The 14,853-nt window shown below is 35.1% G+C and overlaps 1 protein-coding gene across 7 annotated transcripts in view; it reads right to left on the minus strand.

Annotated features, from left to right (window-relative positions):
- USH2A (usherin) overlaps positions 1–14,853 on the minus strand; it is a 370,627-nt gene that overhangs the window by 311,293 nt on the left and 44,481 nt on the right. For all 7 annotated transcript variants that reach the window (XR_015283723.1, XR_015283719.1, XR_015283720.1 and 4 more), the window contains exons 10-11: positions 10,063–10,258; positions 9,151–9,281 (exon numbers count right to left, since the gene is read on the minus strand). Coding sequence is in view for 3 of the 7 variants with exons in the window: in XM_086878670.1 (XP_086734796.1) it covers positions 9,151–9,281; positions 10,063–10,258 (327 nt within the window). In the remaining 4 variants the exon portion in view is untranslated. The remainder of the gene's footprint in view (positions 1–9,150; positions 9,282–10,062; positions 10,259–14,853) is intronic.

Raw genomic sequence — 14,853 nt, forward strand, 5'->3', positions numbered from 1 at the left:
ACAGTTACTGTAAAGAACTACCATCTTCAAAGGTCAAGTTTTGCGTTTTTTGTTCTGCCTATATGCTTATTTATTTTAGTGAAAATGTTAAACAAAAATGAAGCAAAATTGAAGGTTTTCCTTTCTGATTACTCGTCAGGTAATCAGAAAGGTACATTTCCCTTCCCTCTACTGAAGGATGTGATCCAACATCTCAGGAACTCAAACCCTCTCCCTCTCTTTGGTTCAGCTGAGATCCAAACCATTCAACTTCAGTGGGGGTATGTAAAAGTCCTCACCTCTCCCTAAATGCGTTTTGTTTTTTTTGCTATTCAGAAGGAGATGACACATTCTCTGTTATGCCAAGACCATCATCTGGGAGTACAAGTCTCACACGTTACGCAAGATTAAAGGGCTCCTGAAAAGCTACCTCAATTTCAGACCTCTGAAAGCTGGGGGAAAACCCCAGTCTCTACATTCATCACTTCCATGGTGGGGAAACCAACCACAGGGAAAGGGCAACAGCACAGGGATGGAGAAACAATGACATCAGTTAATGCACAATCCCAGGGAGTCAAAGCAACACAGAGATGGGAAGTGGCAAAAGGTTTGGGATCCATAATCAAAGAACAAAACCTAACTTTTCTAACTGAAGTGTTCTGGGAAATGTAGAAATAAAGGAACTGTGTTATAAGGAATTTTCTTCAGGTCAGCGTATTTTTTCAGTGCAAATATTTACAAATATGAAAAAGCACAGTAATTCAAAAGCCATATTCGTCTATGACATCAACAACTGTAGTTCAATATACTTGGCTTTTAATTAGCTACTGAAACAAAAATTTCTTTTAACAGTTGCCTTTTTCATCTTTAATCCACAAGTCAGCCAAGCTGATACAAGAGAGACAAAGCTGCTGGCAAGTTCCACTTAAATATTATCATCACACCCTCAAATCTAAAATAGAGCTCTAAGCTTTATTAATACAAAATAGAATATATGAACAACTAATAGTAAATTCTCAGTGCAGGAAATATTGAATAAAAATTAGAGAAGAATATACTCCTACAGTTTCCTCATAAAAAGGATTCTGTAGTCCATAAAATCTCTTTAATATGACTTCTTGATAGAGATCTATTACTGATGTATCAGCCTTAATTTTCAGGAAGATGTAGATATTAAAAACACAAGACAACAGCAAGTACAAGAAGAGTTAAAAGACCACAATAGCAGAAAACACAGCAACAAGGATTTTCAAGTTAATTCCCTTTTAGACTGGATTTGATCTAGATATTTAGTGTATTATAAGAGACCCAGTCATGCATCACAGCCATTCATCAGAGAACTTGCATGTGAAAAGCAGATCTGAGTTTAATCCTAAATGAAGAAAATGAAGAAAAATACCCAGTTTAATGCATAATAGTAAAAGAAACATTTTTGTGCTAGTGGTCACAGCATACACAGGTTACACAATAGCACTCAACTCATACCCAAAAAAACTTAGAAGTTACTCCAAAAGCTGCCACAGGAAGGAAACCATTTCCTGGAAAATGTCATCTTCAATAACTGAAAGTATGACCAAAACAGGACGGCTAAGAGAAGATAACCACCACCAAATTTTAAACTAGAATAAGGCAACACAAAAATGAGCATTTAACAAGAAACATGCCTAAAGCATGAAGGGAAAAAAATTGAATGTCAGAAACAAAGGAAGACTACCACAGAATCAGGACAATAAATAATTAAGTGGTATGATTTGCAGATTCAGAGTGGACATGTGCAGCATCAGTAACAGGCTATCCAGAGGGGATGTGGAATGAATCTCTGTTCCCAGAAGTATCAAGATTTATCCAGACAAAATCATGACTGACTGGATATAGCACTGACAACGGTTCTGCTTTGAGGACAGCAGATGACCAACTAATGCTTTTATGATTACATGTAGCATTCAGGAAAGAGAACCACAACAGAGATCATAAAGGAAGTCTTCCACAGCTCCCCACTACAAAAGAGCACCTACCTTTCTATATCAGGAATGATTTTTTAAGACTGATTTAAAACCAAAGAATTCAGAAGCAAAATATTTTAGCAAAATCTCAGCTGTTGAAAAGTGACTACACTTTACATGAGACTAAAGTTCTAGATGAAACAAAATGTAACATATTGAAACACTTAATAATTGCTTAAATAAACACCTGTAAAAGAGGAATGAAATTACATCAATTTCCTTAAAAGGCTGTAAGAAATTTCTAAGATCTACATTCTAGTAGGCTCTTTTTCATTACTATTCTACATTCTACTAGAAATTAAAATTATATATTGGAAAACCTGATATTTTTTCCCAAAGGAAAATCATGCTACATGATACTACTGCATTTCTTTAAGTCAGCAGCATTTTAATATATCACATACAGTGAACCAAATGGATGATCAAAAAGTCAAATTAATTTCTATATCAAGAAGTACAAACTTAATGCCTGGGGAAAACCAACACTGACTATACGTAGACAGTGATTCGTCCAAAATTAGCTATTACCACTCAAGAAAGAAGCTGTTAAAGCTGCTCCATTTCCCCTACAAATCATTTGGAGGCTCTGAAGCATTTAAGAAGGCAATAGGAATACTGTGATTATCAAGAAAAGAACTGAAAATTGCACATGAAGTCTCATTCTGTCATAAAAATCTGTTTTGTATCAACATTTTACATAATTTGTGTACCTGGTTACCCTCTCTAAAATAAAAGAGGTCACAGAGTGAGTAGAATAAGCAAAGATACAAATGAAAAGAGACTAGAGACTTTACAGTTTGGAAATAAAGGCTCGAAATGAAGGGAATATGTGGCTACAAAATCATGACTGTCTTAAAGAATGAATTTTTGTTTTCTCAAGTTACAAGATAGAAAACCCAGGAAATACTAAGAAAGAAAAATTAAAAGAATGAATTGCTTAAAAAAATTACTTATATTAATTCCATATGTGGACACCAAACATGTGGCTACTTAGACAAAAATCCTGGGCCCTAAATCCATAAATAACTGAAATCTAGAAAAGCACATCACAGCAGGATCACACTTCTGGTTAGCAGAGAAGATACTGTGCTAGATTAATCTCACACAGCAGAGCTGTTCTGACCCTGAATACCTGGAAATCCATGGCTAATTTTGAGCAAAGGGTAGATCTTTCCAAAAGCCACAAGAGAAACATGTAGATTACACAATGCTAGAAGAAGCAAAGAATACCAGGACGTCCAGCATAATTTTGCGTCAAGCTATTAAAAGAAGCAGTTCACATCACGTGCACTTGCGGAAAATGTACATCCCCAAACCCAACCATAACAGGGTAAAAAAAATTATCCTTGAAGAATAAATATAACTCTTTAAATGAGAGAGAAATGTCTGGCCAACTAAAAAATTCAAATTCTGTCCAGGAACCAGCCAACAAAACCATTTGCAGATCTGCCTGTTAAAAGAATATTTGGGCTTTATCTGGGAAGTATTTGATTTAAAAATGAGAAATACAGAAAAACAGTATCCTTAATTTATCTGTACAGACAGAGAAATAATCAGTGAAATGCTTGGCAATTAATACTGTTTCAAAGAAGCTGAACAAGCTGATAAATGCTTATAATGCTGCAGGAATAAGTATACCACAGGTTATAGCATGGAAATCTATATCAAAATGGGGAGAACAAACCATTTCAATAACTGCATAAAAATCCAAGTGAATTACAAAGGAAATAGGCTATTTTTGTTATTATTTCTGTAAATCTGGCTTACTCTGGAAACTATGGTATCATTGAAAGTATTGGTAACAATGAATATTTAAAGGTTTTGTCAACCAGAATTTCACCAGTTGTTCACTGGAGCTATTACTGAAATTTCCCCCCTTCCCCGATTCAAATGTTATCTGCATTTAAAGAGAAATATTTCATTTTTCTATAACCAATGCTGCTTCTAGAAGAGCAGAAAGTAATCTGTGCTCCCATTACTAATGCCTGAGAAGCCTGGTTCTGACCCAGTCAGCAGACACAAACTGCCTATGTATTAACATGATCATCTTGGTACTAAATCACTGATGGAAAATATCTGTCTGGATTGTTGACTCTGAAAATGAACCTGGCCGAGCATTACTACCAAGTGGTGGTGTGTCTTGGGACCTCATAATTACAATTGTTATTTGATGCAGAAAATCACTGATGCCAAGTTCACATGTCCCCTTGTGTCATTTATAATTTACGTACAAAATACGCATTATTCCTATATCCTTGAGTGTAAACAGTTACAAAAGGTATGCCAGCAACCTTCTCCTGCATAAACCACAACTGCAGACTCATCCTTAATCAGGAATCCAACTACTTAATGTTTCTGAATTTTAGGTATACTGAGCAGTTCATCTGACTCTTTAACTGGGGGATACTTTAACACATTACATCTAGAATGACAAATTCAAAGTGAAGCCTGTTCAGCAACCCTTCCAATGTCCTGTTACTAGAGAGATACACAGACTTAAAAAGAGACTTAAGCAACCAGGACAAAGGGTGACATATTCCAAAGAATTGTCTTAATTGTTCATTAGAGTACAACCAACTGTTTAGCCATAGTACTCACCTAGTAGATATTCAACATATACATATCATAGTATCAGAAATATAAATTCTGGCTATTTAAACTCTTGTTGGCCATACCTATTCTTATATTATAAAATGCAATTTGCTGAAAAAATCATTTGCCTAAGCCTTTCTGAAAGTTAAAATCAAATTAAAATCCTTGCCTTGAATAGGCTTGTAATTTCAAATTGCTACTCTTTGGTGTCTGTAATAGAAGCAACATACTGTCAAAAACACAATCAGAAAGTCTCTCTGGACAGTAAATGCGATATGGGGCTGCAACAGACTAAATAAAACAAATAAAGTTGATATGAAGTTTCTTTTTCCAAAGTTAACTTGTGGTTTTGAAGTCCAAAACATCTGAGAAAAATATATTATAATTGGCCAAGTCATTTCTAATTTCAATTATTTACTCTCTACCACAGCAGAAGCACCTTCCCTTGACCCACTGCAAGTTTCAGGGCATTGCAAGACTCAGGAGTATATTTAGGTCTGGCATGAGATTCTTTTTGTTCATTCTGCCATCACCAATTTTGTAATTGATTGGTACCAGTCTCAACATTCTGCCTTTCTGATATAAATGCTAATCATATATTTCTCACTATCTTCTCACTTGATGCAAATCTGGCAAGGACCCCAACATTCAGCTGTCTGCAGTCTCAGGAAGGGGAAGCAAAGGGGTTGAGGACATTCATTTTCTTTTATTTTTCTCCAGTTTAGGAAATGAGAACGGTACGGTGTGCTGGCTCACACACATAGGTTAATGGTCTGACACCAAATACCTGAGAGTATTCTCGGGATGTCGACTTTGGGAACTGAAAATTGAATAAGCAGCAATAATGAAGTTCCTTTGCACTCCCCTGATATCTCTTCTTGTCATCACATATGATGACTTTCAAAAGTCAGTAGCTTTCTACTACTTCTGCTCAAAAACATAAAATGAGGCATTTACCCTCTGCTCACAACACTCCAAGGGGTGTGAGTGGACCAAATCCCACAGATAAACTCTCACAGAAAACCAGCATTTCCACTTTAAAAAATCCATCTGAAATAAAGCCATAGGATTAGTGAACATAAAAAACATAATTTTCCCTCATTTTAGCAATAAGGTTAAAGGCCTTCCATTAAGGGAAACCCAGGATTCAGAATACACGCAGTGTTTGATAACTTGATTTTTTTGTGGACTCCACTATGCACAATATTTTTCATCGACACATTTGCATCCTTTACATTCCTTATTCTCTTTGGTATATTTGTTGACTGAAATCCCCTTAATAAACTGCTATACCCTATGTTCTTTCCCTTGCAATACATATTCCATTTATTTATTTATTGTCAATCACAATAAACTGGTTGAATTCCATATAGATGGATAAATGAAACGGAAAATGCTCACTCTAATTTTGGATAAAAGAATTAACTCAGAAATGAAAACAGAAATACTATTTTCATTTTGTGCATATATATATATATAATTTTTATAAAACAGTATTTAGGGAGTGTGCAGAAAGGCGAAATCTGAAGTCTGTTCAGACAGTTACTTAAAAGCACCGGAATCTGCTTGACTCTTCAGAGAAAATAGTAACTAACATTTTCTTCATTTTCTTGCCTTAGAGTTTTCCTGTAACATGAGACAATACAGCTGCCACCTTGACAGAAGAAAATTAAGTCTTTGCAACTCTGAACAATATCCTCTGCATTAAAATACAGCTTCCTCTCTACAAGTACATGAGACATATTTATTTGGATGTTAAGGGTCAATTTTTAAAAATCAGCAAAAGCTGAGTAAAGAAATACAACGAAATTCACCAAGACCAGAATGTTACTTCCAAAGACTAGGTAAAGGCAATAGCAGCATTTTGAAGTTTGTCTAAAAACAAATGCCCAGGAAAAAAATACTTTTTTCTCCCAGCATTATATATGACTTACAACAGAATCACAAAAGGACTACAAGCTGCCATGTCTGATAGGATATGTAAGTATTTGTAAAGCAGTCTGGGTAAAAAGAAGCACAGGAAAATGAATAAAGGATTTTGGTATGAGGGCCAGAAAACATTAATCTCCAGCTAGATCAGGAATGATGATGTCAGCAGTATTCTGCTAGAACTTCCTCACATGCAAATGGTTAAGGAGAAAAGAGGAAGGCAGCTAATTCTTCTTTCACTCTCCTAGGACTCAAGCACCTCTAACAGTTCATCTGGACTTTCTGATTGTTTGAAATATTTCATGACAAATGCTCACAAAGACAATACGACCATATTTTCTACGATGACTAAACATCAATAACCAGCACAGAAGTGGACAAATTTTATCAGGCTGCAGCAATTCTCACTTGTACTCACCAGTCTCAAAGGAAAACCTCACTCTGCAAAAATATCTAACAAATTGCTTGTAGAAGCACTGCTACATGACTCTTCTAAAATTCCACCTGTTATTGCAAGCCATAAAGTCACAATTTTGAAGTTTTACTATGTTAGTTTGCTCTTTAAAATACAAAGGAAGTTACACACTGATTTGTAAGTGGGCATGATCTTCAGATGTATGAGAAGTGAGAAATGCTGCAAGGGAGAAATTCTCCATACCTACATGCATTTCTCACCAAGGGTAGAGTGCAATAGGTAACAAAAGAGGCAATAAAGTTTTCATGATCAGTCCAAAGAACTAAGATGGGAGCAACTGTGTTGCAGTCAGCTCTTCTACAAATCTTGCAAACTATCAACATGAATAATACTTCATTTGACAAGTGAAGGTTCTTTCTGTGTGATTCAATAGATTAGACTGTTTTGTGATTCAATGGATTAATTTTGGAACTCTGAACCTCATGGAACTTAGTGACTAAAGTGGCACTTTGCAAAAAGAAAAAAATGTTGATGATCTGAAGAAAGTGATGAGTTATGCAGTAAAAGTGTATTCTGCCCCATTTTTGGCAAATTTCCTTGAAAATTATCAATGTCATGTGACAATTAATTTTCACGAGGAAGGTCCTTATTCCTTATGATTCCATCTTCCACAGGTCATATTTGGAAACACTTCCTCCAATGATGCCTTCCTATTTCATGTAATTAATTTCAGCCTTTTGTCCCCAGCCTTATTAATCTATTCTTTAATGCCTCTCAATCATTTCTCCCTGCTCTGCTTCTACTGCAGCATTTGATTCTTTTTTGTGCAATACAGTCTCCCCCATTTTTCCCATTTTATCTCCCCGTTCATACTTTCATAGTCGGACATTATCAACGTTCTTGTATATTTAAGTATAAAGCACTGATTTCTGTAAACTACTGTTCCTCTGATTATTAATCACAGTTAAAGCTGATTTAGGTTAACATTTCCACAAACCCTGGATACAAAAATTAACATTTGCTTTCATTCCTCATATGTCTTGAAAAATAGCATAACATGATACCTGTGTTTTGCAAGTTGTTTTTTTTTTCTTCCCACTACTGTGTTACTGGAAGAGTGTGTTACTTCAGAAAACTGAAAATTTTAAAATAATTTCTCTTTGTAATACAGAAGACTATTCTATAAAAACACATTTTGCTAAACTTGCATGTCACACAGAATATTGTACTCGATGCATGAGTTCTGTGAGGTGCACTGAGTCAAACCGGGCACATATCTGTACCACTATGATGGTAACGGAGGATGAAAACACAATAGGATCCAGAAGAGTTCACTGTTAAATAAAATTCAATTACAAGAGACATATGATGAAAAAAGCAAGAGATACTTTATGAATAGAAGAGTTGAAAAAAGAAGAGATAGGACAACTTGCTACAAGCTGAAGGAGTTCTATCACATTTACCTGCAGAATAAATTCAACCTTCAAAATAAATTTCAAAGCAATTATTTCTTCCCTATTCCTAAAAAAAAATTAGATCTTGGCAATGGACAGGACACATGCATAGAACAGAAACCACAATTTTCAAGATTCAAGATTTTCAAGATTTTAACCACTTTTCCTTTTTTTTTTTTTTTCCAACATGCATGTTTTAAAAGTTACAGATAGATTTATTATTGGACTAGACAGCTTGCATGACAATGAAGTCCACTGGCTTTAAAAGCATAGCTGATGATGTTCTCTTTTCAGCGTCACTTTCTGGGTTTCTTTTATTTTTAATGGACTTTATAAATTAAAAGGGAGATCAATCCTTATCTTATTATGGGAAAAGTAGCTTAATTTTAGTTCAGTTTCAGGCTCAGCTTATTGACAGAATTTTCAAGACCTTTTAGGAACCTTAAGACAGAACCAAGTCCTTCAAAAACACTCAAAACCTAGATGTTTTAACATTACTGAGTGCAGAAGTAACATCCCAAAACTACTGTTCATACAGCATCTTTTATGTCTGTTGCTCATCTAGATGAGTAACTCTTCACCAGTACATGTCAAATTCCTCTCTGTTTTCTCAGCTTTGAAATGTCTGATGTTAGTCAATCATCATTTTTAGAAGTCTGTACTTAAGGGTGTATTTTAATACACTAGTTACCACCTGAATATACTTTGTAACACCTTATGGCTGTCAACCCAGCTGATTGAAACATTTTCTCCTTTTCTCTCAATTGAGGCTACTTACATTATCACACAGGAGGCTCTTATTTTTGGTGCCTGTTGCATTACAGTCGCAAGGTTTGCAAACATCAATGGCTGAAAGATCTGCACCTGCTTGTCTGTAATGGAAATCCTTGCACAGCTCACAGTTCATTCCTGCATGAAAGAAAGGTTATGCATTATGGCTTCCAATTCATTAAAATTAGCTGTATAATTCAAAATTAAAGACTATTCCTTTGAGAGAATTCTATAATTTTCAGGACGTCCATTTTAATGCACCTTTCATCTCTACCTGCCAATTTAGTGATCCAGAGCATATGAAACAATGAACCTGTTACAAACTATGTTTTACTCCATTAAACTTCCATCTGTTATATAATACCACACTTATATAAAAGCTGTGCCATGCAAATGCCTATACATTTTTTTGGAAAAATTGAACCTGAAACTTTTCTTTTTTATCTTTACTAGATAAAGCCAAGAAAACTGAAATAGAAGAGAATTTTTTAACAAGTATTGAAATGTACTACCTACATTGAATAAAGAGATTTATTCAATACATAAGAAACTGACATTAGAGCAAAATTTGACAACCTTTTTAGATGTTGTCTGTTAAACTGGTCCAGTAAGATTATATTTTGGATTTAAATGTTCTAGCACATGTAATGGGAATTGCCTTGAAACCATATATTTTAATTATTTATTTGAATGTATTTTGCATTAAAGTTTTTCTACAAGATTGTATTAAATTTTACAGTATTTTCCCATGGCTTAAGAGTTGACGCCACTGCTGCTAGTGCATTATCTGAATAGTTTAAAAATACATATACATGAGAATTTATTGGACTGTCAGCCATTGGGCATTACTAATTTCAGCTGACACAAGACTTAGCCAAAAAGGAACTGCAAAACAAACATTCCATTCTCTTTGACTTACCAGCTGTGTTGTGCTGACAGTTATCACACACTCCGCCACCGCCTCGGTGGTGTTCCAGAGGAAAAGGATCCATTGCTAAATCATAGTGGCAGCTTTCTGCATGGCCATAACACTGACATGGTTTGCAATTATAGGCATGAACTTGGTCACCTGGACGAAAAGGCTTGTCATTGTACAATGGCAAGCAGCGATCACACTGAAATATATCAGAAATAAAGGAAAATGCTGCTTCTTAGACAAGAATATTTCTTCACCTCACGAGTTTACTATTATAGTCTCCATGTTCATATTTTTTTCTATGTGCTAATAATATTAGGCTTAGACAAAAAGTGAGAAAGCACAATGGGAAATAACAAACCCGACATTTTAATTATCATTTTAACCTGTTAAAGTCACTTTAAAAACAGAGTAAAACCAAGGAAGGCGACAGAAGAACATAATTTTAAGAATTTAGATACTCAGCACAGGCTAATGTCCTGAGATTCTGATTCACTTAAACCTTTAAAGATGCAAAATGGTGCTTGCTATGTTTATGGCACAGAAAGCATTCACCTAATCCATCCATCTGGATGCATTTTAAACAATGTCTGTTCTTGTAGTTCCTAAGATTGTAATGACTGTAGTTTGTGCTACTACCATTTGACCTTGTGAGTGAAACAAAAGAAACACAATATACTGCAATCATAATTTCTGTCTTTCAGAAGGAATTTAAATGCTTCAAAATAAGTTGCTTCTGTTAAGTATTTTTTCTTTTTTGGGTAACTTCCTTCTTAATCTTGAGAAGCATGCTCATCTTTCTTCATGGTTGTTATTCCAAGCATTATTACAATTATTTGTTATTTTTTCAGTGTTCCATACACTATATCATCTATTCATTGAAAACTAGGAAACGGTACTGAAGTTTCTAAACTATTTCATCCACAGCTGGTGCTGGTAAAGCATAATCTGTGTGTAAAAGAATCTGAATTAAAAACCATAACCTTAAGGTAGTCCAAGAACTACAGACCAGTCACAAATTATATCAAAAGCCACTTGGAGGAGAAAATAAAATCACAAGAATTTATCTATTGAAATTTACTGTTAATACACGAAATAAAAAGCAAGCAATAAGATAGCAAGAATAACCGTATCTTCTTCTAATTAAACATTAAATAAAATAAATTGTTAAAATAAAATGTTAAAAACAAACCAAAACCACACAGTATCACCACAGTGAAGGAAGAAAGGAGTTTTCAGGATGAAAATTAGCAGGGTTTCACTTAAGACCTTGAACTCTAGCCATTGTTTATCAGAGCAATCACTGTCTGATTGTGATTATCTCACTTTAAGTGCACAAAGGACAACACCTTGACCGTAACTCTTCACAACTTACACAGCACTAACTTATTCAATTCCCTCATTCACATCCATGTTCCATCTCTCTCTGCATTGAAAAAATCTGCATTACACGGCACCCAACAACATGAGACAAGAGGGTTCATTCAGGCATGGCACAGCCTGAGAAGCAGAACAAAAAAACAAGCTACCAGCCAAGCTATCCAGCTCATGCAGTTCCCTCCTCCCAGCATGGCTATAGAAATATGTCCTCCTTGAAAGGAAAACAGTACAGGAATAGCTACCAACCTACCAGCCCTGAGTTTCCATTTGTGCATGGCCAGCCACACAGCAGCTGAAAGCATTCATCATCTCATTTCAGATTTAATCTTGGATCAGTTACTTATGCACACCTGTGCTTGCACCTATTGTTAAATGACACACAAGCACAAAGGAGTATGAGAGAAAAAGATGGCATCTGATTACGTAGCAAGGAGCCTCTTTGAAACATCACTTGTTCTGTGACTTTACAAAGTTGACAAAACTTTTAAGAATTAGTAAGTTTGGAAAAGACCTTTAACTTCATCAAGTTCAACTATTAACCAAACACTGACAGGTTCACCACTAAACCATGTCCCTGAGAACCACATCTACATGCTTTTAAACATTTCCAGGGACAGTGATTCCATCACTTTCCCTTTTAGCCTGTTCTAATCCCTGGCAACCCTTTCACTGAAGAAATTTTTCCTAATTCTAATTCTAATTTCCTAATTTACCTTCTCTAGCTCAACTTGAGATTTTTGTTTTGTTGTTCTATCACTTGTTACCTGGGAGAAGAGACTCCCCTCATCTACAACCTCCTTGGCAAAAAAAGCAGTCATTCAGAAGTTGGCAGTGACTGTGAAACATTTGTTTTTCTAGCAGTTGTCACACCTGCATGCAATAAAAATGGGCACTGGACCCCCACATCACCCTGCTGTTTGTCACACCTTTATTAGGTTAAGAATTGCATATAACTTCCAGACCTCCAGGGCTGAAATTTCACATTTGGTAGCACTATGATGCTATGTTTGGTAGCACTATGATGTTGCCATCTTCAGGTCTTCATTCACCAAATCTAAACTCTGCATTTGTCCAAAGCATAGTAGTTAAGAATTCCAAATCAGAAGATTTGGGGTTTGGTTTTTGGCTACCACATGTAAAATGGGTAAGTATGTTTCCAAAAAGCCAATGTCAAATCTACTGTGAATGCTTAACAAAACCAACATTTCTCTGTAACTCTAACACTCAGAAACTTGCAGATATCCTTATTCTCAGTTATGTCTAGGCCCTTCAGAAAACATCTTAAATATATGGTTTTCCCCACAGCTAATAACAAACATGCCTTCTTGATATATAGTATCTGAACTTCTCACCATCTGTGAAAAGTTTCCTGAGAAAACATCACATAGAGCCAGGTGGCCAAATTATGAAGCCTAACTTGGCCCAATTAGTCTAAAACTAAGATTAAAAACTGATTTTCAATAATGAATTTGAGATAAATTTTTAATAATAATTTTAGTGAAAAAAAATAAACTTCAAGATTCTGAACCCAGCATACTTATGGAAAGATCACCAGTGACTTGAGCATAAGGCTTTATGTATCAAGTTCAATTTTAGGCCCTAGGAATTCTGAGGACAGTGCCTCTGAAGAAATAGCCAACAAATATCCAAAGAAACATTTCAGACAGCAACAGTAGCAATACTTTAAAACTTGCAATAAGTCATGATTAACTAGAACTTTCTATTCCAACACTTTAAATATCCTTCTGCTTACCTCTCAGGGGCATTCCTTTTATATATATATATATATATGATTTCATGTGGAATTAATTCCTTTTTTCCTTTTTGTAACCTATGTAGGAGTTTGCAGCCCACTCTGAAAGTTCAGTTTCAATAAACAGTGTACATACACACCTATAACACTTATACATATGCTTCTGCAATACATGTTATCAAAAGTACACAGTTTAAAAATCTGATGACACTGAGGTTGGAACAACACCTTCTCAGGCATTTTGAAATACTGACTTGCTTTTAAAAACCTCAGTTATGTATAGCACCCATGTTAATTTATGCTGCTCTGTAAGTGTTGACTGTAATGGGATAATTAATCATATACAATATTTTCCTTCCTATCGGATCCTCTTCTGTATCCATACACTATGCTTTCACTCCATTTCATTTCCTTAGCCAAATAAACATGGCTTCTAGGGAATATCTATTCCAGATAGGTTTGCCATGCTCTAAAGACAGTCTTAATTTCCTCATTGCTTTCACCAGCACCCTCACTACAGCATTTAAATATCTACCAAGACTACACATGAACTTCACCTGTCTCTTGTGAACTCCTCAATGATCAAAGACCTTTTAAACTTAAAATCCAGGTTTTACAAAAGGAAGAAAAAAAAAAACAAAAACAAAACCCAAAATTAGACCAAGTGACTCCAAGGGACCAAGGAAGACAGAATAGAAATTAAAGGTGTCTTATGGGGTTCCATCACAATGCTCCAAGTACAGAAAGTGCATTTTTTTCTAGCTTACTTGCTTCTGCAAGCGAGAACTGTGTTATTGAGTGTAATGTAGTTCATTTTTACAGCTCCTTATGTACTACATATGATTAATTCCAATATCTAACATGATATAGATTGACCTTTAACTAACGTTTACATAGATACTTCTGTAACAATACAAAAAGCCTTATTTATTCAATTCTTGATAAATCAACATATGCCATATCCAGTTTTCAGACCTCAGATGTTTAAAACCATTATGGAAAACTCTGAAGACCTGAAGCCTTTACTGCATCCAGTCAATTTCTCACTCCCTTTCATACCTTCTCAAACATTTATCAGAGTGGCTTTATTTATTTTAAATTCTATTTTCTATCATGATTTCTATAACTATTCCTGTATATTTTGCCATTACCCTTCTCTGTTAAGTTCTCTATGATTGATTAAAATGAGGCTCTGAGGTTGTAATGTAAGGCTAACCTTGCTGGACTGTCTTGTTCTTTCATGGGCTGTTTCCAGCTTGTCATGTGACAGCTTTGAAAGTTTTTTAACATACTTTTACTCAAGTCTAAAAATTAATCTTGGCATACAAATGTTACCAAAATCTGGACTCCATTCTCAGTCCCTCAGTTTCCATTTGTATAAGGCAGAGATTTCCACCAAAGTTGGATCCAAGACATTTAGAAAACAATTTGTAAATGAAGAAGCTGAACACTTTTTTCATAAAATGAGACAAGCTTTTATGAGCATTAATTTCTTCTTTTTTCATAATCTGGCCCGTAACATCTGCAAATCATTCTTAAGCAAGCCCTTCTTCCCATCATCTCAGATTTCATAGCAACATATTTCATCATCTTTCTTCACCAAAATGGAGCTCAGGAAAAAAAAAAAAATCCATTTGGTATGTCATATTTCATAACAGAGT

This window comes from Cyanistes caeruleus, chromosome 2 (genome assembly GCF_971803275.1).
Source record: "Cyanistes caeruleus chromosome 2, bCyaCae1.hap1.1, whole genome shotgun sequence".
Lineage (NCBI taxonomy): Eukaryota > Metazoa > Chordata > Aves > Passeriformes > Paridae > Cyanistes > Cyanistes caeruleus.